The 22,236-nt window shown below is 42.4% G+C and overlaps 1 protein-coding gene across 1 annotated transcript in view; it reads left to right on the forward strand.

The window, feature by feature from the left end:
* The window catches only part of EXOC4 (exocyst complex component 4), a 399,307-nt gene that overhangs the window by 292,450 nt on the left and 84,621 nt on the right, over window positions 1-22,236 (forward strand). The window contains exon 11 of the mRNA XM_052680722.1: window positions 787-1,006. Coding sequence (XP_052536682.1) covers window positions 787-1,006 — 220 coding nt within the window. The remainder of the gene's footprint in view (window positions 1-786; window positions 1,007-22,236) is intronic.

Raw genomic sequence — 22,236 nt, forward strand, 5'->3', positions numbered from 1 at the left:
ATGTAAATATATACAAATTTAAAAGGAGGACTAATTTTGTTGCCTCGAATGTAAATGAAAGCAATGACGAGGTAGTTTCTAGAAGAAACTCCTATCTAGTAAACAGATGGCATCACTGAGATGAAGATATTTTGCAGGAGATGGCAAACATTCTGTGCTAAAATATTCCCAGAATTGGTATGTCGTTCTGCATGCACAGAAATGGATCCTAGAATGAAACAATAACACGTAATAAAAATATAGCATAATACAGATATGCATAATGCAGTATGATATTGGCATTTATTCCATTGCTTTTTTTTAAATTATTTTATGGTATCTCTAGACTTTGAGCTGTTAAATACATCTGTTTGTTTTAGAGGTGGGGAATTAACCTGTATGAATCAAGTGACCATCCCCAGAAGTTTGCCTTCTCAGAGTGATTTCTGACATCCTGATTTTGTTTAAAAGAAAAGGTCTTTCCAGTATGTCTCAAGTAGAGCAAAATCAGTCATTTTTGGGGCTGATAAACAAAAATTGTGCCTGGCTTGTAGATTCTCACCAGTTCCCCATGTTGCCTGTTGTCCTTCTCCAGCCATCAAGTCTGTCTCACCATCTGTTGGTATTATATGTTTTTTTGAAGGCCACCCTATAAACCTTTTCTACTGTTCACACCTCACGTCACAGTCTGTCTTGTCTTCCCTGCTACTGGTGCTTGGCTTTTGGGTGTAGGAATCACAAATGCAACCATCACGTTTTTAACTGCATGGTTGAACTCCATTGAAAGCTTTGTTTCTCGTTTTCCAGATTCATCAAGGAGATAGAGCACGCCATGGAGCTTGGCCCAACCAAACAGTGTCCTCTCCGTGAGTTCCTCACCATGTACATCAAGAACATCTTCCTCAATCAGGTCCTGGCTGAGATCAACAAAGAAATCGAAGGAGTCACGAAGGCGTCTGACCCCCTGAAGTTGTTGGCTAATGCAGATACCATGAAGGTCCTGGGTGTGCAGCGGCCTCTTCTGCAGGTAGGAGCCAGGGGAGCTGCCAGCAGCTTCCCTTACTGCCCACCTAATGATGATATCAAGTCCTGGGTCGTACCTGAAGGGGGCCTACAGGAAAGCTGGGGAGGGACTTTTTAGAAGAGTGGATAGCAACAGGACCAGGGGAAATGGCTTTAAAGTGGAAGAGTATAGATCTAGACTAGATATCAGGGAGAAGGTCTTTACTGTGAGGGTGGTGAGACACTGGAACAGGTTGCCCGGCAAGGTTGTGGATGCCCCCTCCCTGGAAGCATTCAGGACCATACCAATTATTAAAGCCACTGTGATGACAAATGAAAGCCCTACTGCAAAAGCTAATTTTCAAGGGTTTTGATGCTTGTCTCCCTTGGGAGTTCTGGGAGTGCTTGCAGATCATAGGGTGGTACAGTTGGACTATACACATGTGCAAACTCCAAAGGAGGAGCAGATATGAGATGTTTTGCCTCCCTAGTGCAGTGTGTTTGTGATTCACGTGGTGCTGTCGCAGCAAGGCAACTGTATTGCTACCTCAGCCAGATAAGAGAGATTTGAGAGATTTGGCTTTGAAGTTAAGAGTATTTCTATGAGAAGTCTCTTATGAAACAGCTTTTTAAAGCTCTGATGTGAAGCAGTGATAATAGCAATAAACACACATCTTATCCTAACTACATGGGTAATGGGACAGTTCAGAAGCCTCAGAAAAACATCCTGATATTATACGTGTTGCATAGGACTGAAAAGAATGAATTAACAGACTCTTGCTGTGATTAGGGTCAAGCTCTTTTAATCCTTTTAAATAATTCCCTCTTATCTATAAAATCGTCTCTTTGGGAATGAATAATATTTGCAAAGTTCTTAGGCAGTAATGTGTATCTCTCAAGGTTTTTATGGCTTCTTTCAACCTTAGTTTATATCTCTAAAAATGTATGTGTATTTTAATGATGCATACTAGTTGCATTTACTGTTCTCATTGTTATTTGGGTGAACGTCACTGGGTTTTTTGCATGTATTAATGGTTACTAAAGCTGCACCTGCCTGGGTGCTTTGGGCTTGGGTATGGGATGTTTTTTACAGTGGTAAAGCAAAATTAGATTCCAAGCCCTTAGAAGGGAACGAGCACCTTAAAAGGGGGGGGCAAAACCTTCTATATGTGATCTAGAAAATGTCCACGAGTTCAAATAAAGTTTTGGAGAAGCACAGCATCTCTGGACTACATTCTTGCAAAGGCAGAGCTTTAACAGCCTTCTCTGAAACTCTGCTATCAAAACTGAGGAGTAGAGAAATAAAGCTCCTTGTAAATAATTACCAACGTAAAAATGGTTTCACTGAGCATACACAGCTTAAGTTGAGAATAGGGCAGGGCCCCAAGAGCACTTTATGGCTGGGTGTCACACATTGAGCCCTCTTTTAAGCTTAAGAAGATGGAGTTGATGACATTTGTTGTTTTCTCCTCCCTTGGCACTGCCAATCAGGTATGAGACGTTACAGCAGAACCACAGCAGAGGTGGTTATGAAACAACAGCTGAGTATTGAAAGCAACTTTAATGAGAACAGAAGGAGTTTTATAGATGAACTTGAGTGCATCGGTTGAGCAATAATAGCAGAGAGTGGGAAGAAACTACAAAATGTACCCTTGTTTTGCAGTTATTTGCCAGTAATTCCTCAACATTGTGAGTACCTTGAAGAGAAATAGGCCAAATCTGCAAGACACGCAGAAATCTTCGAAACTTTGATTTTTTGGAAAAGGGTAGGAAAAAAGTAAATTTTAGAGTCGTTCTGGCTTCCATAACAGGAGAAGCATCTGAAGAGTGAAACTCTTGAGTTACAATTAAAATCAGAACTCTACTCTTCCATGTTTCCAGGGCTGCACTGAGGATGTTGTTTGAGGTTCACGTTGAGAGATCTGGAGATAATTAGGTATATTGTGTTCCATTGTGTATTGTTTGCCTTCCTTTTGTTTTCTCTTCTGGGAATTGAAGTGAGTGAGAGCCTGAACTCAGCCTGCACAGGCAGCTGACCTTACTGAGAGCTGAAAATGTTTTACAGTAGCATTAACACACAAGCTTTGGAGCAGGACCATGGAGGTTGTTAACCTCACCAATTTGTTTTGGATTCTTAATGCAGTAATGTATTTCTGTGTGTTGTGACTTGTTGGTAGCCATGAAAATGTGTTATATAATAGCAAAGCATTTTCTTATAGTTCATTGGGGGTTGAAGAGACAGAATGGCTTGGAATTTTCTTGTCTAGCCCCTGTAATTTATTTCTCATGATGGATGGAAATCATTATGAACTGGAATTATTCTTGGTCAGAGTTTACACGGTCAGAAGGTCTGCCTGTTCCCAGCATTACAGAAGGGCAATTTTGTGCAAGAGAAGAAAAATGGCTGCCCCTTTGAACCAAGTCATCCAAATAGCTCCCTAAAATAATTTTATTGATTTTGCATTAAAAGGAGAAGGGCTATTCTTACACTGACAGTGCTGGAGCCTGGAATCTTTGCCCTCATCACATCATAGAATGGCCTGGGTTGAAAAGGACCTCAAAGATCATCTAGTTTCAAACCCCCTGCAACAGGCAAGGTTGCCAACCACCAGCCCAGGCTGCCCAGAGATCTTGGATGCCCAGATCACAGATGTAAAGAAAACAAGGTGTGTGGTTTGAGTCATCCTTGCACCTCTCTCCTTAAGCTGTTCCTTTTTTCTCCCTTGTGTCATCGATGGACGGGTTCACGGTTCAACCACCCACTCCTTCCTATCCTGAACATCTTTCTGAAGCTCCTGCAGCAGGAGCCACTGCTGTGATGTGAACACGACTCAAGCATTTATCAGCTCCCACCGCACAGAGTGATAATAACTTCTTGGTGATAACTATCACTACGTGTTTGACCTGAATTAGCTTTCAGATGAGAGGTTTTCTAGTATCTTACACCACCATATCTTCAGACAAATGCAGTTCTTTAAAGATTATGCTAAGAAAAGATTGCAGCTGCCCATAGTAAATAGTGCATTTAACAAGGAGGATGGTCTTGTTTCCATTCTTCCAGCTGTAAATGTGAAATATTGTAAATTCCTCTCCTTTTACTCAGAGTGACTGAATAACCGTGAAACTAATTTGTTTCAGAATTATTCCACATTAAACTTTTTGCTGTAATTGCTTAAATCAATACTAAATTAGGCTGCAAGCAGCTCGACAGCTTCCTATGGCCTGTTCTTGTATGTTTCATGTCAGCGTGATCAATCTTTCCAGCCAGGTGGTCACAATGAATGGTGGCCTTGAAGATGCATCACCCCATTTCCATCCAACCTGAAGTGCACGTGGCTTCCATCTTTCCACCAGCAGGGCAGGATTTTCTCTTAAAGCATCAGTGTGGCTGCTGTTTTTTATAGCAGAATTGTGTCAATGACGGGCCTGATGGTTTTCTGGCAAAGCTCCAGTGGCTGAAAATCAAGTAAAAAACTCCTTCAGAAGTCAGAGCGTGCGGCTGTTTGCAGGATAATTGCTTGCTGGAGCTAATTACTTCACTGCTAGCACTGCTTACCCCACGCACAAAGTCATTGCTAGTGACTTTCTAAGGAAGCGTTGCTGGTGGCTTTGGCATATTTTCTCCCTGTCAGATTACTGGGTGTTAAGAAGAAGAATGGACGCAGTGAGTGGCATTTAAATGGCTCACCAGTCGAGATGAGTGCATGCCTTGATAGCAAGTGGGTGTTATTATTTATTAGTGCAAAACAAATCAGCTGTCTTTTCAGTCAGGCTTCCAGCGATCAAAAAGCCATTAAGGAGTAGGCCTGGCTGATCAGTTGGATTTTTCCCATTCGAGGACAAGCGTGGCTTTAGAGACACCACCTGTGGTGCTGGTCCTTGCGTTTCACCTGGTTTTCAGCAACATGGTGTCTGAAAAAGTGCTTTGCAGGTGTCTTCATCGCTGCGAAGACTGGCCAAGTCAGCAGCAGCAGCTTTGCCAGCTGAACCCATGTCACGAATCTTCTTTTTCACTTTGAATAGATAGACAAAATTATCTGTCTGTGGGAGTCTGAATCTCCCTGTTCCTTTAAATATTTCTTTAGATAATTCTTCCTCTGGGGGAAACGTTCAGAGTACTTACTGCCTTTTGGGGAAGGCTTTATGAGGCTCCCTTGTAAGTCATATGCAGATGTGCAAGTTCTCCACTGAGGCTGATCGTGAAGCTGTAAGTTATATAAAAGCAATTGCTAGCTTCAGGCAAACCATTATGGCAGTGCTTCAATTTATTTTAAAAATCAAGCTTAACATTTACTGAATGTAAAGCCTAGGCAGGAGATGGCTTTAAGTTGCACGTAGACATATTGGAGCAGCGTTCCTTGCAGGCAGAATTATTTTCTTCCTCTCCAGATCTGGAAGAGCAGAGTCATCTTGCACAAAGCATTGTATGGCTGTGTCACATTGGACCCAATGTAAGCAGTTGCATGTTTGGGAGCTGTTGGAGAAAGTCCAGAGGAGGGCCACAAGGATGATCAGAAGGCTCCCGTACAAAGACAGAGCTGGGCTTGTTCAGCCTGGAGAAAAAAAGGCTGTAGGGTGACCTCGTTGCAGCCTTCCAGGACCTAAAGGGAACCTACAAACAGGAGAGGAGTCAACTCCTTGTAAAGATAGATAACAGCAGGACAAGGAGAGTGGTTTTAAGTTGAAAGAGAGAAGTTTTGGGTTGGGTGTCAGGGAGAAGTTCTTTACAGAGAGAGTGGAGAGGTGCTGAAACAGCTGCCCATAGAGGCTGTGGATGCCCCCATCCATCCCTAGAGGTGTTCAAGACCAGGTTGGATGGGGCCCTGGGCAGCCTGGGCTGCTGTGAAATGGGGAGGTTGGTGGCCCTGCATGTGGCAAGGGGATTGGAGCTTCATGATCCTTGAGATCCCTTCCAACACCGGCCATTCTGTAATTGTATGATTCTGTGATTTGAGATCTCTATGGCCTGTCATTAATCCCTGCAATCTCTGGGTGTCTCTTCCATTGGCGAGTGCAGTGTTGCATTGGAGTTGGCCAGAATCCATGTAATGCCTGTTTATTCATTACTGAATGTAGGCTAGCATACTGTATCTCTCATGGTTCACAACACTCCACACGAAGCCAATCTTGGCCATATAACTAGCGATAGGACTATGAGAGAATGGCTTCAAGTTGCACCAGGGGAGATTCAGGTTGGATGTTAGGAAAAACAGCTTCTCTGAAAGAGTGATCAGGAGCTGGAATAGGCTGCCCAGGGAGGTGGTGGAGTCATCAACCCTGGAGGTGTTCAAGAAATGTGATGTTGTACTGAGGGGCATGGTTTAGTGGGAAATATTGGTGATAAGGGGATGGTTGGACTGGATGATTTTGGAGGTCTTTTCTAACCTTGGTGATTCTGTGGTTCTATATGGTGTTGTCTAAAATGTATGAGAATCGCTTTCCTTTTTGAACAAACATTTGGAAGCAAGTAAAATCACACCTTATCTACCTGTTAGAAAGTAACGATACAGAGAAATGTGAAAAGCCTGAGTCCTGATGGCAAGCTGTGAGAACTGGGTAAAGATGATCATGGTCCTTCCTGGAACTACCAACTTGCTCTGTTCACCTTGCTAAGTGTCAACCATATGACTACAGTTTTTTGCCCATACTTGCTCAGATTGGTTTTGAACTTCATAGATGATGTGTAACCAGTATTTCCAGGTATTTAATAACTATTTTTTCAGTATGTATGTATGTGGTATCCTAGGATCATAGCTCTGTTAGTGGAAGAAGGTTGGTCTCATCCGTCTGGACCTCCAGCCTGAAACCAGACACTGATCAATGACATGTAAGGTCAATAATGGTGGTTTTTTTTTTGACAGAATCACAGGTTGTTTGGGTTGGGAGGGACAACCAGAGCTCAGTTCAACTCCTGTGTTCAAGCAGGACCACCAGAACCACTTGCCCAGGAAGACTTTCAGTAAGTCTTGTTAACTTCCAGAGGTGGAGAGCATCTGGACACTGGTTCAGCATTGCTCTCGTACTGAAAAGCTTTTTCCAGGTCTAATCTGAACTTCCCAAGTTACAGTTTTTGGCTGCAGTCCCTTATCGTGTCATGTGTATGTTATATGGAGTTGACATGAATCAGGAGAGGGTCAGGTTGGACGTGAGGAAAAGGTTCTTTACCTGAGGGTGATGGGCATGGAGCTGGCTCCCGAGGGCAGTGGGCACAGCCCTGAGCTGATGGAGCTTAAGGAGCATTTGGACACTGCTCTCGGACTTAGGATTTGGGTTCTGGATGTCTTGCATGGAGCCAGGAGTTGGACTTATGACTCCTTTCTGTGATTCTGTGTCTCAGAGCTGCATTAAATATGAAACAGATAAAATAATCCAATGTCCACATTACATCCTTCACACAACCACAGCTTGTGGTTGTATATTGGTATGTGTGATGTCTGGTTTAAATTACTGCAGTGTTATTAAAGTGTGCCTCTCCGTTTGCGTTACTAGGGTCAGTGTAGCTACTATGATCTTGTCAGTACTAGAGATAAAAGTGTCTGTATAGCAGTTGTACCAATGAGTCTAATCAAAAGCTGGTATGGGAAAAACAGATCGGTTAATAAAAAGAGATCATCCAGTCTTGTCTCTCAGCAATTACGTGCTTTTCATCAGTAAATCTTAAATGCTTCTTCAAGAATTTAATTGGTAAAGCTTGCTATTCGAAGGTTGTCTGGCTGATGTGACTTTCTTTGTAAATCTCTATCTTTGTAGGGCATCAGCCAACATCATTCCTATGGTCCAATACTTGAAGGTGATTGAATTCATCTCATTAGCTTCCCTTGCTTAGGGTTGTTTCTGCTGGGTTATTTTAGATGATGGCCCAGGCTGGGAAAGCTGTATTTCCAGCCTTAAGCTCTGGGTTTGAGCAAAAGCAATAACCATTGCTCTGAACATCTTTGAAACGGGCAGCATCGGGTCGGAAAAGCACAACCTCCTGAGCTGATGGTGGTGAGAAACCCATCTGGAACAGGGTCAAACTTTGTGTTTTCAGGGCGGGTTGGAGGGGACAGAGTGACTGCTGTCTCTTTTGATCTTTCTGCAGCAGGATTTTTTGGTGGACAAGCAGAAGAGAAGTAATGGTTTCTGACACATGTGCTGACAGGGACAGAACCGCATTAGCACTCTGTCAATCTGATCTTCCAAGAGCTGCCTTTTCTTTTGAGATGTATTTGACTTTATCAGCTGTCAAAGGCATCCTCAGTTTTTGGTCTGCGTGGGAAGAGGAGCAGCCAGCCAAGGGAGAGATGGATTGCTGCATGGCCAATGTGACTCCATGGAGATCAAGGGAGCAGAAAGGGCTCTGGGCCCTCGAGGTTACCCTGGGAACTGGAATGGATGCAAAGAGAGGTTGAATTTGCCACTGTGAATTTTCTATGTCTTTCTGGTTTTTTTCTGGACACTGGTTTGATAAGTGGGGCTCCAACCAAAGCAGAAAGAGAAGTGCAGTCCATTTCTTGCACACTGGAGACGACAGAAAACAAAAAGAGAATTAAAAAAAAGAGGTGGCATTATCTTCTTGGCCTCAAAGATTGACATCTCACTGGCATATCCTGTCTGTGTCATTGCAATTCCCTGTACACCTTCTGGATTAATCCTATCTCCATAGATGCACTATATTGAGCTGGAAGGGTTTTTATTACATTTCTTTTGCTCCTGAATTAATGTTCTTCCTAGGGTGATGGGAGGAACTCTGTGCATTGTCTGCCTTCCCTTTTTCAATTTCTTTTGATAGGATTTTAATTTTAAATCCTGCACTCATCACACATACAACTATTTCTGCTTGGCCAGAAGTCAACAGGAGTATGCAGTAATTGAAGATTATGGGATATGTACCAGCATAGTACTGGGAGTGCCTGTAAAATACCAAGTGCATCAGATTTGCTGCCATCAGTGGGATGCAGAGAAGCTTCTTGCAGAATTAACCCCTTTGAGGGAACTCTCTTGTGCTAGGTTTGTCTTCACATGGCAGTTCATTGAATAATTGCTGGACTGATAAAACCACTGCAACTTCCCTGTTTTGCTCTTTTTTTTTCTTTTTTTTTCTTTTTTTTTTTTTGCAGTCAGCTCTTTCAAAAGTTGGGAGTAAAACAAATATACCTACCCCAGACTCAGCTGCAGAGTTGGATTGATTATTTTAATTAGCAAAGCAGTCTAGTCTCCTTCACTTGTAGTATTGCTCCCATACATCCTCATTTTCCCTCACATGGCTGAGCCCAGATTGCTGGTGTCAGAAAGAGCCCCTTATCTTTATGTCCAGAGGAGAAGCTGTTTGGCTTGGCTGCGCTTCTGTTTGTTCAGACCTTAAACTTCTCATTTCTTGTTTGTAACCTCATGAAGCCTATAGCATCCATAGCAGGAGAATATGTCCCTAGGATGCAGACGTAGAGTTGACCTCATTGACCTAGGGGTGCTTCCAAAATTAGGTGTTGAAGCTCAGATACAACAACCACAAAAGCTCTGCTTCACCCAGTTTTCCATTTCTCTCTCCAGCTACCTTTCTTCCAGTGTGTTTCTTCACCTTAAATCAGTGTTTGGATGTTGCTAGGGTTGTTTCAGTGATGGATGACCTTATCTGCAATGTCCAGAAGGCTCTTAGTATCCACTCGTAAGTATATAAGGCAAAGTCTGGTGAATTGCACTTAAGTAAGAAATGTATCACTATGAAACCAACAGCCCTCTAAGATGTGGCTCTGGGCAGCCTGGTCTGGTGATTGGTGACCCTGCACAAAGCAGGGGGTTGAAACTGGATGATCATTGTGGTCCTTTACAATCAGGCCATTCTGTGATTCTATGATTCTCATTCTTAACTGTCTTTTCTCTAGGGAAGTTTCATTGTTTGCTTTTCTAAACTTGGCAGTGCTGGAATTTGGGGTGGTTTTCTTGACTGTCTCCACACCTATTAGCTCGGGGTAGTGTCTCTTCATCACAACAGTGTGTATTTTCTCCCTTCTCTTTGCTTGGTTTGCTTTGTGCATCCCAAAACATACTGTAATGCAGTCCCAGGCAATGCAGTTTATAGTTGACTTCCAGGGAAAGAACTTTCCTGCATTCTTGCTGGGCTCATTAAAAGTCACATTCTTTTTTTTTTTCTTTTTCCTGCACTTAAAGCCTGAGTCCATTTCACTTCGGAGGAATAACACTTAATTTCTCGTTTTTGAAATGTTTTCCTAATCAGAAGTGCTGTATGAGAAGAGCCATCGCATTTTAAATAATTGATGGCTACTTTATTAAGTTGTCAGCGCTAATTCATCCTCTTTTTGAAGTGCTTGGGTGTTCAAAGGAGTAATCTTTTTCCAAAGTGCTTATTTTTTGAAGAAAAGTTCATTTTTATAATTACTTTTTTTTCTTTCTTTCTTTTTGCAATGGTGTGTAATTGTAGCTGTGTGGCATTGGGGTGGGATGAAGCACCTTCCAGCTCATGCGGGCTCTAAAATGCCTTTATTACCATTTTTACTGCTAATTTCTCTGCCTCCCTCCTTTTGCCAAGCTTTAATTATACCTGTTTTAAAAGTGCATTTTGAAATGTGACACCTAGTTCTCATGGAGAACAAAAGAGAGATTAATCCATTGTTAAAAGGAAAGGTAAAGAAGCTATTTTTCCTTGTCAGGGCCACCCCTCCCTGACAAGTCCCTTTCAGTGGGAGGACTGCAGAGAAGGAGCTGTGATTTTTGAAGGAAGGGACTTGTCAACAGAAGAACTGAAAACCAAAAAACAGATGCATGGATGCTGTGATCAGAGCTTTCTTTCTTGCAAGTGGGTTTCCCTTCTCCCCTCCGCTGGCAGCGAGAAGGGATCTTGCAAGAGTATGTAAACTTCACTAGCAGCTTGAAGGTTAATAGCATTCTAGCTCACATCTGAAGGAACTGAGAGAAGACAGTAATCTGTAAATAGTACCTTGCTGTTGTAAAAAAAATCAGTTTTACACACACTCACAAAGCGGAATGGTAATATTTCTCTTTCTTGCTAATGATCTGCTTTAGTGCTGCGTATTAATTATATAGTTAATTAATTTAGGGTGTTTACTTGCATCAACTTCACCCTACAGAAGGTGAAAGCTCTTCCCTTGCATTGCAAATGTGATGGACCCATAGAGGAGCTCTGTGAAGTTCTTGGGTGCTGCCATGTTCTGCAGCCTCAGTTGTGAATATTCTGGGCCTGACCCCAGGCTTGATGGAGAGCTGGAAACATTAAGCTTGGCTTTTCTAATTAAAGCATTCAGAGACCTCATGTGTCTGTTAAGAAAACTGATACATGGAGTGAGAATAGAGCAGAATGATACGCTATGGGAGAGTCCTACCAGGGTCTGTGTTCTATTTTAATTAATTAAGCGCTAATTATAGCTGCTGGAAAAGGTAAAGACAAGAGAAAATTGAAAACATTGAATTTGTGAAGATGATATCCCAAATTCTGATCTCAGCTGACCTTGAAGTCAATGGAGTTACATGGGATTTCTTCCAGCACGAGTGAGATGAGATCTATCCCATTAACTCTAAATAATTTCTGTAGTCAGTCATTTTAAACATAAAAGGGCAGGAAAAGATATGTCCATTCAGCTGCATCCAACTCCTGTTTGCATGAATAGCATTAGCCTCGACAAGCTCTTGAGTTGCATACAATTAAAAGAAAAACAGGCTTGAACGTGAAGCAAACCAAACATTCAAGCCACCAGGGGAGCTCTGCTTGTTCCAAAAGGCTTCTAGCAAAAAAAGCTGAGATTTCTCTGCTTGACTGTATGATTTCTCCTTGAAGAGTTGTGTCAGAAACTACTTTAAGGGCAGGTTGGTGACAGGTTAAACACCCTTTTTTTGTATTAACGCAGCGTGTCATATTAAATTCCTGCTCTGTTGTTTTCCATTGCACTTTGCTGGAAACAACACGATCTCAAATTTCCATAGCAGCTTCCTATTCTCTTTTCAGCCACTGTGATATTTCCACCCATGACACAGAAAACCTATTCACCCTTAACTAACAGTGTAATTTTGGTTTGCCTGCTTCATTGCTTAGATGGAATTACCTGCTTTCTACTCATTTGTCTCAAAATCACTTCAAGTAGTGTTTCTCTGGGGGTTGGAACTAGATGACCTTTGAGATGCTAGGGTTAGTTAGGTTAGTCCTAACCCAGTCTAGTATAAAATGGGGGGGTTGGTGGCCCTGCCTGTGGCAGGGGGATTGGAGATTCATGATCCTTGAGTTCCCTTCCAACCTGGGCCATTCTGTGATTCTGTGAGATGTCTTCCAGCCTCGTGGAGTCTAAGGAGCATTTAAACACAGCTCTCAGACACAGGGTTTGGATTTGGAGTGGTCCTGTGTGGAGTTGAGAGTTGGATTCAGTGATCCTTGGGGATCCCTTCCAACCTTCCAGTCTATTCTTTGATTTTCTGAATAACCACAAGGTCACCATAGTGACCAGCAGAGCTGTGAGCATGCGCATGGCTTCCTAACTATCACAGCATCTTCAAAGAGTGGACCACGTTACATTTCTGATGTGTCCCTGCTCTGAACAGCACCAAATGTTTCGGGCCCATAATTATAAAGATTTTTAGGCCTTCCTCTGAATCATCTGCATAGCTACGGAGGATAAGATGAATAGCTAATACCCCCACTGGAGGCATTCAAGGTGAGGTTGGATGGGGCTATGGGCAGCCAGACCTGGTGGGAGGCAACCAGCCCACAGCAGGGGTTGGAGCTCGCTGATCTTTAAAGTCTCTTCCAACCCAAACCATTCTATGATTCTGTGACACTATGCTTGGAAAGCAAGAACATGCTGTTAGATGAGGGAAGAATATCTGTGACAAATGGGCTCAGGCAAGCAGGATCTACCCGCTGCTGAATGTAAATCAATAAATAGCTGGAGGATATCAGGGCTTACTTGGTCTTCTAGGTTCTTAGAAGTAATTTGGCAACACTTGCATGGCTTGTCAAGCCAACAAAATCTTGTTTAATTGAAACGAATCGCCTGTGTGTACATAAATGCATATTGAAGTTCCTGTATCGCAGCCTCAAACTGGTAATACAGCATGAGCATCTCTTAATTGTATTCGGCATTGCTTTTCACAGCTGGGCTGAAAAGTGGCCAGAAAAGCTGCTATCTATCAAGTCAGGTATCAAGTGAAGAAGAATAAGTACTCCTGCTAATTTTTACATTAATAATTCACCACAACCACAGCACTGGAGATATAAAGAAGAGTCAGAAAGTTTTGAACAGAAGGGAAAGACTTTTCAAATTGAAGTGTTGATTTGATAGTGAGCTACTGCAAAGAGCTTAACGTGTGAGTTGTTATGCTCAAGCAGATCTGTTTGGGTATCTGGAAAGATGTGAGCTTTGCAAATAAACTCAGTTTTTTATATAATGGGAATGAGAGCTCTCGAGCATTAAACAACACAGCTTTAAAAAGAGGAAGGCATTTATCAGCACCTTCGACTCTTTTTTTTCTCAGTGTTGGTCTCAGACTAATGTTTGCATCAGCATTAAAAAGAAAAGAAATGGAAAGAAATAGTCCTAATGGAGCCAAGAAAGCACAAATTCATGGCTGATGTGCAGCTCCATAAGTGAATGCTCTTACTCTTTTATACTTGCATTAGAAAGGAAAAGTATTTGGCACAGCTTACACAGGGATGCCAAATCTGCAGTAGCACAAAACTCTCCGAAAATGGTCTAAAATGCACGTCAAATCAGAGAGTATTTCAAGGGACACAATATTTCAAGGGACACAAGGATCATCAAGCCCACCTCCCGGCTTCACACAGGGCCACCTAATCATGAAACCCTATGTCTGTTGGCATCGTCCAAACACTTCTTGAACTCCAGCAGGTTTGATACTTGTACACATGTGTACATTTATATATTTTCTGATTTTGATACATACAGTATTTATGGAAGGTTGAGCTTAATCTTTGAGTTGCTTCCATGCCACGTGCCTTTCTTGCAAGCTGTTCCCCAAAATCCCTTTCTGGTGTTTTTGCAGCTTGGCTTTTCTCTGTCAGAGTATGTTTCCACCTTGTATCATTTTGCTCTGATCCATCTTTAGGTAATAGGAGAGGTTGTTTTCCCTCTGATGAGGAAAATTATTTTAAATGTTTTTCTGCTAATAGATGAGCAAGTGTTGAAATTGATGTAATGAAATAATGACATCTCCTTGTGAGCAGCGGTGAAAAACAAGCTCCTCACCAGATTTTGCATTTTGCTTCCAGGTTTATTCCCTTTGCACTTCTACTCTGCTCTTAATAATCAAACAGCTCTTGAAGGCATAGGGTGGCCACAAGAAAATAAGTCCAGTCTGTCTCCATCAGCCAGTACACCCATGCCAACCTCAACCACCAATACCAGTTCGGTACTCTACAGCTTGCTTTTGCAGGTGGTGGTAGATATCATTGCCTCTTCCCTTCCTCTTTTCTTCCTCTAAAGCCCCAGTGACTGGTTATAACTTGTAGCAGTGCAATAATTAAAGGTTATTTATAGATCATTCCTCACTCGGCTTCTTTTAGTTTCATCATAGAATTGAAGGTGAGGATGGCTTGGTTAGCCAATGGGGGGATTTTCCATGCGTCAGAAGTCTCAGAAGTCCTGAAACCATTCTGCTGGGAAATAAATGATTTGTTCAAGATGAGTATTTTTTACCAGAGTAGAGGACAATAGGTGAGAAGGCAGCGGTGTAGTGGCTGGCAAGGAGCAGAGCATCTTTGGCCTAGGAAGCTGCTCCATTCCCATCCCCACCATTGATGTTTTGCATATTCAGCACTTTTAAGAGACTTCTAAAACTCAGCTTTGGGTCCACGTTGAGAGATAGCATTCACTGGACTGGAGAGGGAAACGAAAGGAGACTCAGAAACAGCCTGTTGAAAAGTTCATGTCAGCAGAGGCAGGGAGCAGGTATTTACAGAGCAACTTGACAGCTCTGTTTGTCATACAAGCTTGGGTCAAAATCAACTTGTTTGCTTTTTTTTTTTTAACATCCAATTCAAGGTGCTGACTTGGAGTTGCATCCGTTGCTGGGAAAAAGAAGGAGCTGATTTTCTGATTTTCTTTTGTTTGATATTCTGATGGCCCCTTGTGGTTTCATGGAGTTAGACCATGTAGACAAAGTCTGATGTGGGAAAAAAATTGTGGCAGAATGTTGGACAGCTGCTCTTAAGTCTTTGCTTTCGGAGATTTGATATCCACAGGTGAAGAGGCCATGGGGAATAATAGAGGAAAATTTCCAGAGGTGGATATGAATGCAGAAGGACGTTATTTGGCAGCTGACAGCCCTATGCTGGTTGACTTTTGATGAGAACATCTGCTCCAGAACATAACTTAAGCTGTCCAAGATCTTGTTTCTGACTCTCCTCCCACCTCGTGTCAGACAACAATTAAATCCACAGCTGCTTGCTGCAGCCACATCATTGCAATAATTAAACATAAAGATCATTTATAATGAGCATTAGTTCATGCCCCCAAATTACTTTTCATTTAATCACATTAAAAGGCATTTGCGTTTACGAGTTGTATGTTTTAAGCATCTTTATTATGATAAAAATATCAGTCGTGTCACAATTAAAAGTATTTTTCACACTTATGATCCAAGTCAGAACTGTATGATTCTATGTCTGCTCTCTCTTTGCTTTCCTATCAATTTGGAATCACATGAAGCCTCCAGTATCCCTCCTCATTTATTGTTGTGTACCACTCTCTTATGAAAGAAAAAATGAAAACAGAAAGAGCAGAGAAGCTTGAATACTGTAATTGCTTTTCAACCAATTTTAGTGAACTGCTGTAAGAACAAAATGCATGAACATTTAAAAATATGTTTATGTTTCCAATTCACTGCAGAAAAAGTGCTCAGATACTTTTTCTGCTGTCTTCTGAAATAGATATCCTTGGCACAGCAAATTATTAAATGGATGGGGGTAGCATTTACGGAAGGCCAATGGAAATTGGTCAGTAAAAGCATACTTTCTCCTAAACCTTTTGTGTCCTTTGCTGGAAATGGACTGGCAGCATTGTCCTTGGTTGACTGTTATAAATTGGTTGTGTGCAGTATACTCAGGGTCACAGCACAGGGTGAAACCCTCACTTTCTTTATTCAGAATTTATTCTGGGATTTTACTTAGATGAGGGGGTCTGTGGAGGCAAACATTCGGATTTGTCCAAGTGTCCAGCATTCATGAGCAGCTTTATCCCAGCGCCAAGAAATGGTAGAGTACGTATGCTCTGGTGATGGCCATGGGTATACACAGTTCCTGGAATGGAGATGAAAGAGTTGAAGAGTGAGATTTGAGGTTAAGGCAGAGAATAGAAGGGATTATGTATTTCTATAAATGATGGATTGCTGCCCAATTTATAATTGTTCATTTGAGTCTTCTCTACGATAAGGAAATTCCAGGAATGGCTCAAGAGCCTGAATGTTGAGGGCTTGCCAAAAAAAAAAAAAAGAGAGAGAGAAAGATTTCAAGCAATAAGAAACTTTCTAATACCATGACATGTACTTTGAGGAATCATAAAATAGCAATTCTAAAAATCCATCAGCAGAATATGGTGGCTCGTGGCTCATTCGTGCTTGTCCTTTGAGAAGAGGGAACTAGGGAAGATGCAGGGCTTCAAGACTTAAGTCAGTGTCTACTGGAACAGCTAAAAATTCAAGTGACTGAAGATCTGTAGCTCAAGGGTAAGGTGTGTTGGCAGATGAAGGTGGATGAGGCAGGCAGTACATGCCAAGCAAACGTTTGCCCAAAACGTGTCCATAAGTGTTACTTCTGTGAGTGCTTGCATCCGTATTCATTTAACGTAGGGAAAATGAGATTTCCATGTCTCTTATACACCCTTCACATTTAAATCAACCGTGCCAGAAAAGGAAGATTGAATGCATTGTAGTTAATGTGGCTACATTTTGTGTAACCACAGAATTACAGAGCTGGGTTTTCAGAATTGTGTTGTTCCGAGTGATTATTTTTAATGTATTTATTAACATGCTGATGAAATTTCTGCGCAGCTGTTTGAAAACATTTTATGAAACTGGTAACACTGTGTGAGATGAGGTAATGTTTTGGTTTCCGTGCTTCTGATTTTGTTACAAACAAACCAAGAAAAAGGCATTTGATGTGGATTTTGTTTGCATTTGCCAAGTACGTTTGTTACTGTGCCTCACAGCTCAAATAACATGACAGAAGGAACAGCCAGGGGTCCCAATGGGAGTAGGGCAACCTCATATCTTCAAGGGAGTCCCTGTATCACCCAAGGAGTCTCCAACGGTGGAGAAAATGTATTCGGGAGGCACTTCGGGGACACAGAAGCACGTTCTGGCTGGTTGGAGCAGATGAGCCATCACTTTGCCCTGGTATAAAATCACCCACCTCTCTGAGTGGCCTGGTGTCCCCTGCTGAAGTGGGGTAATGAGAAAGGTTAAAGCAAGCTATAAGTCTATTATATTGACACCTCTGTATTTTTTCTCCTTTTTTCTTACTCTTCTAGAAAGCATAGTTGACTCAGGTGTATTTCCTGCAAGAGTGGTTTCTGCCCAATATGATCTCACAGGCAGCAGAGCTTCTCACATTTTCCACCATTCTAACTTTATTAAGAAAATAAAAAAGGTCTTTATACCCTCCTATATTACTTGCCATGAGTGTTAACATTCACGGTTGGTTATGACAGTGCTGGTTGGGCCAGCATCTTCTGAGAGCCCTACTAAACACGTGGCAGCAAATTAAAATTATATGGCTGAACAAGTTCCTGCCCCCAGCCATCTGCCCCCTCCATTTGATGGCTGTTGCTTGAAAGGTGAGGATATCAGAACTGCCTGTGAATCCGTTGCTGAAAAGCTCTAGTTTTCGCATGATATTTTCAAGCAGACATAACCTAGATATCAGTTTATCTGAATTCCGTGAAGGTTTAGGTGCAGATTCACAGGTAGGTGAGATGCCCCTAGGTCGTGCTCTTTAGTGGAGTGATTTTAGTCTGTGACTTCCTCTCAGCCCATGAAGATTTCGTTAAGATCCATGCTGCCATGTGTTCTGATGGGAGCAGGACACAGCTCCTCAGAAATCAGGGTTGTATATCCCATTTTGGAGGTGGTCAGATTGGTGTCCTCCTCCTCACTCATCTTCAGCCTCAGAACTTCTTAGAGATTATTTTCCAATTCTATCCCTATCAGTTGTTGAACAGGTACGGTTGTGTGGCAGAAGTAGTACTGTAAAGATCTGGGGGCTTGGCATCTGATTAGTCTCTCCTAGAAGTAGAAATCTGGGAAGGAGACTTAGCCATTCTTCTTTTCCATCTTGAAATGGTCAACAAGAATTGCTATTGAGTCTGCTGGGAAAAAAAAAATATATGTTCATTAAGTTTCTTCGAGGTTTCTGATAGTTCAGATCAATCCCTACATGCTGTGTGCAATATTCTTTCCAAATCACATTAAGTCTGACAGCTCTGGATTGCCTTGATAGATGTGTAAACGGTCGGCCCCGTTGAAACATGTGCCTTGCTGATACCTCCTGTCGCCGAATCTAATCACACTCTCATTACACATAGAATAAAAACTATTTGCTTGTTTCAGTTTTGAATTGCCAGCTGTTAGAGTTCAGCAAGTTGTGCAAATAGGTCTGATATTTTTTCCTCCAGGCCAGATTTGGAAGGGTCATGAAGTCCTGGTCTTTGCCATCAGATGCACAGCATCGCGTAATCACTTCTCAGAAACATTCTATGTCTGTCTTCAAAGTAGTGTTTTTTTAATGCTCTACCATCCTTCTGATTTCTAGCATAACTGATAGCCAGGGTTCATATAGGCTACTGAATTTGGTTCACCTGAGCTTTGCTTCACTTCGGGTCCCACTGGTGTAGGTGGTTTGGAGGTATCTATAGTGGGTCTGCTCAGAGGCACTCAGCTTTTCTGCTGGAAAGTGGAAAGTTTTTTAAAAGGAGTCAGACTTATTATAAATAATTTCTATCTTCTTTCTCAAAAACGTGGTCTTAGCAACAATAAATTGGTAGGACTTTCAGTGATAAGGAATGCTTGATTTTCCCAATAGCTGAACTACTCAAAATTGCTTTAGCACTTCTCTAACTGGCTGCCCAAGGAGGTTGTGGATGCCCCATCCCTGGAGGCATTCAAAGCCAGGCTGGATGTGGCTCTGGGCAGCCTGGTCTGGTGGTTGATCACCCTGCACATAGCAGGGGGTTGAAACTAGATGATCATTATGGCTCTTTCCAACCCAGCCAATTCTGTGATTCTATGATTCTATTCCTCAGCATCCATCAGAAAACACTTTCCCACCTTAGATTCCTCAGGTGTGTCAGTGATTGTGATGATTCATGGGAGAAGGGGACACAGGAGAGAGGAAGAGATTTCATGTGACATTGGGTGACAAACATACTGTGCACGTTCTCTCTCTGTCCTGGCTCCCAGGTGAGGTTGACTTCATAGCATTGGCTATCTGCACTGAACCAGCTCTTCGCTCTCCTTGTTCACAGCTTAGAAACAAATAAGAGAGTGAGAAAGGGCATCTATTTTAGATGTGACACCCTTTGATCGAGTACAGTAAGACTGTATGGGCAGGACCACAAAAATCTCTGCTGTGTCACCAGTGCTACTTGGTTCTATTCACAGTATTCATGATGCTGAATTCACACAAGCCATAAGACTCTCAGACTGTCTGAAATGGGGTGATAGAATAATATTTTTTCTATGTGTAATTGTGTGATCCAGCATTGGAGCACCCTTCACTGTAGGCAGGCAAAAAGGAAAACATCTTTGCAGCCCAGTAAGGCCATGTTGGTGATTTAATAGCACAAGTCTTATAGTACAAGGTTTCATTCCCGCTGCCATTCATGAATAATCCTCCAGATGGTGGTTTCTGTTGATGTGGAAGTTCAGAATTTACCAATACATATGGGGCTGTTTTATTGAAAAACAGTTGCATATTTAATGAAAAAATTCCAGCCTTTTCCAGATATGGTGCTCTGCAGCAACAGGCAATGATTCTATTTGGAGAAGAAAACGTGTAAACAGTTGGGCCAGTAAGCTGCATTTCTCAAGGGTACATGGTCTGTTGTTTGTGTAAAGGGGAAATCCTTGGATTTTGTAACACTGCCTCTCTGCTTCAGCCTTCTGCATCCTCCACATGTCGAGGAATGACTGATACCTGGTGGGATCCACTGGATGTGCTGTCAAGAAAGGAACGCAGGGCATTATATACTTTAGTACAGGCTCTGTCATGATAATTACTACTTTTTCTTCCAAGAGGCCTTCAAACCCTTTAACATTTCTGTGCTCTGTTTTCTCACCTATAAAGGAAATTCCATTCAGAAAGATTCCATAGCCGCATTCATCAGCTTGCTTTGTGCTTCTTGGATGGAGGATGCATAAAAGCAGAATGACATGATGTTGCAGAAACACATCTCCACATTTCATATTATCATAGAATGGTTTGTGTGGAAGGGACTTAAAGTCCATATCCAGTTCTAACCCCCTGCCATGGACAGGGTTGCCCCCACAAGCTCAGGCTGCCCAGAGCTGCATCCAGCCTTGCTTTGAACACCTCCAAGGATGGGACGTGCACTCTGGACAACCTGTTCCAGTGCATCACCACCCTCTGAGCAAAGAATTTCTTCCTAGCATCTAACCTAAATTTCCCCTCTTTTAGTTTAAAGCCATCCTCCTTTCTCATATCACTATTAGACCATGTGAAAAGTTGCTTCAAGCACTGGAAGGCTGCAATGGCATCTCTCCAGAGCCTTCTCTTCTCCAAGCTAAACAAGCCTGACACCCTCAACCTTTCCTCACAGGGGAGGTGCACCAGCCCTCTGATCATGTTTAAGCACTAAAGATTACGCCTCTACCTCCAGAATTTCTCGTCTCTTTTGCCTGGTCACAGACCCAGTGATTCCTGCCTCATAGAAACTCCTTACTATTGTACTACAGGGTCCTACTGATTTTACATCAAAGCAGAAGCCATTCCTTTTCCAAAATACATCAAGTACTTCAGCTCCACCGATGCTGCACTCCCCATCACACAAGGCCTCAATGGCTTTGACCAGATAAGAAGAAAAATATTTCTCCTGTGTTGGAATGGAACAAAAAAACAAGGCAGCAGCTAACTGAAGTGCTTTAATTTGCTCATCCTGTGCGGATGTGAGGCGGATCTGCGGCCATTAATTACTACAACATCTTGATGTCACAGACAGATTTCTTCCCCATTCTCTCTGCATTCCAAACACCTCTCCCAGAGGCAAAAAGGACGGCACACGAGCGATCGTGAGTGCCACCTGGCTTCCTGATAGAGCCTGCGTTTCCTCTGGTTCACTTGTCAGGGATATTGCTCCTCGCAGCAGCATGGCATTGCCAAAGAGATCTTGCAAATATGACAACATTCGAGAGACAAATTATCTCCATTCGGAGCTAATTTCTGTTTCCCAGCAGGGCTCTGCTGTGACCCTGCTGAGTTTGGAAATGCTGCTGTTTGGTTAATAGATGAATGTTTTGTGGATGACTGTATCTGTGCTCTGTTGGTGCCAAGTTTGGCTTCCTCTGCTCCCTCTCCTTCTCACTTGCAGCCAACGTTGCGAGGCCTAAATGGATTTATTCACAGGACAATAACTTGCCTGTCATTAGCATGGGGAAAATAATGTATGAGCAAGCGATAAAACAAAATGCTCATTCTCTGCCATCCATAAATGCCTGGGAGGTCTCTTAAAGATGTACTGTAGGGAGCCATCTGCTCAGAAGGGGAGATGGGACTGTCAGGAAATGATACACAAGTTAGAGATGGGAAGAGAAGATCTATAGTATCATCTAGACCATTTGCTGAGTGGGACTGCTCATTACTGCTCTGCTGCTCTGGCTGGCAATTGAACAATGGTATCTCCACTGTTATTAGACATCTCTCGTAATGAGTTGACCCAGTGGATCTTTCATTTCCCCATTTGTTGTTTTTTTTCCCCCCCTTTTGGAATGGAATTTGAAGGAAAAGATGAGGACTTTTTTGCTGCCTTTTTAATTGGGTTTTGGAAGCAGGATTTTGTGGTCACAAAGAGTTTTGTGTATCTTTACTATGCTGGAAATCCTGAGTTATAAGCAGAGAGCTTTTTTCCGGTAAGGGTGATAAGGCATTGGAACGTGTTGCCCAGAGAGGTGGTGGATGTCCCATCTTTAGAGACATTCAACCAGACCGAGCTGTAGATGTCCCTGTTCATTGCAGGGCAGATGACTTTTAAGGAGTCCCTTCCAACTCAAATGATTCTGTGAGTT

Source organism: Tympanuchus pallidicinctus, unplaced genomic scaffold (assembly GCF_026119805.1).
Source record: "Tympanuchus pallidicinctus isolate F22 unplaced genomic scaffold, pur_lepc_1.0 scaffold19, whole genome shotgun sequence".
NCBI classification, from domain to species: Eukaryota; Metazoa; Chordata; class Aves; order Galliformes; family Phasianidae; genus Tympanuchus; species Tympanuchus pallidicinctus.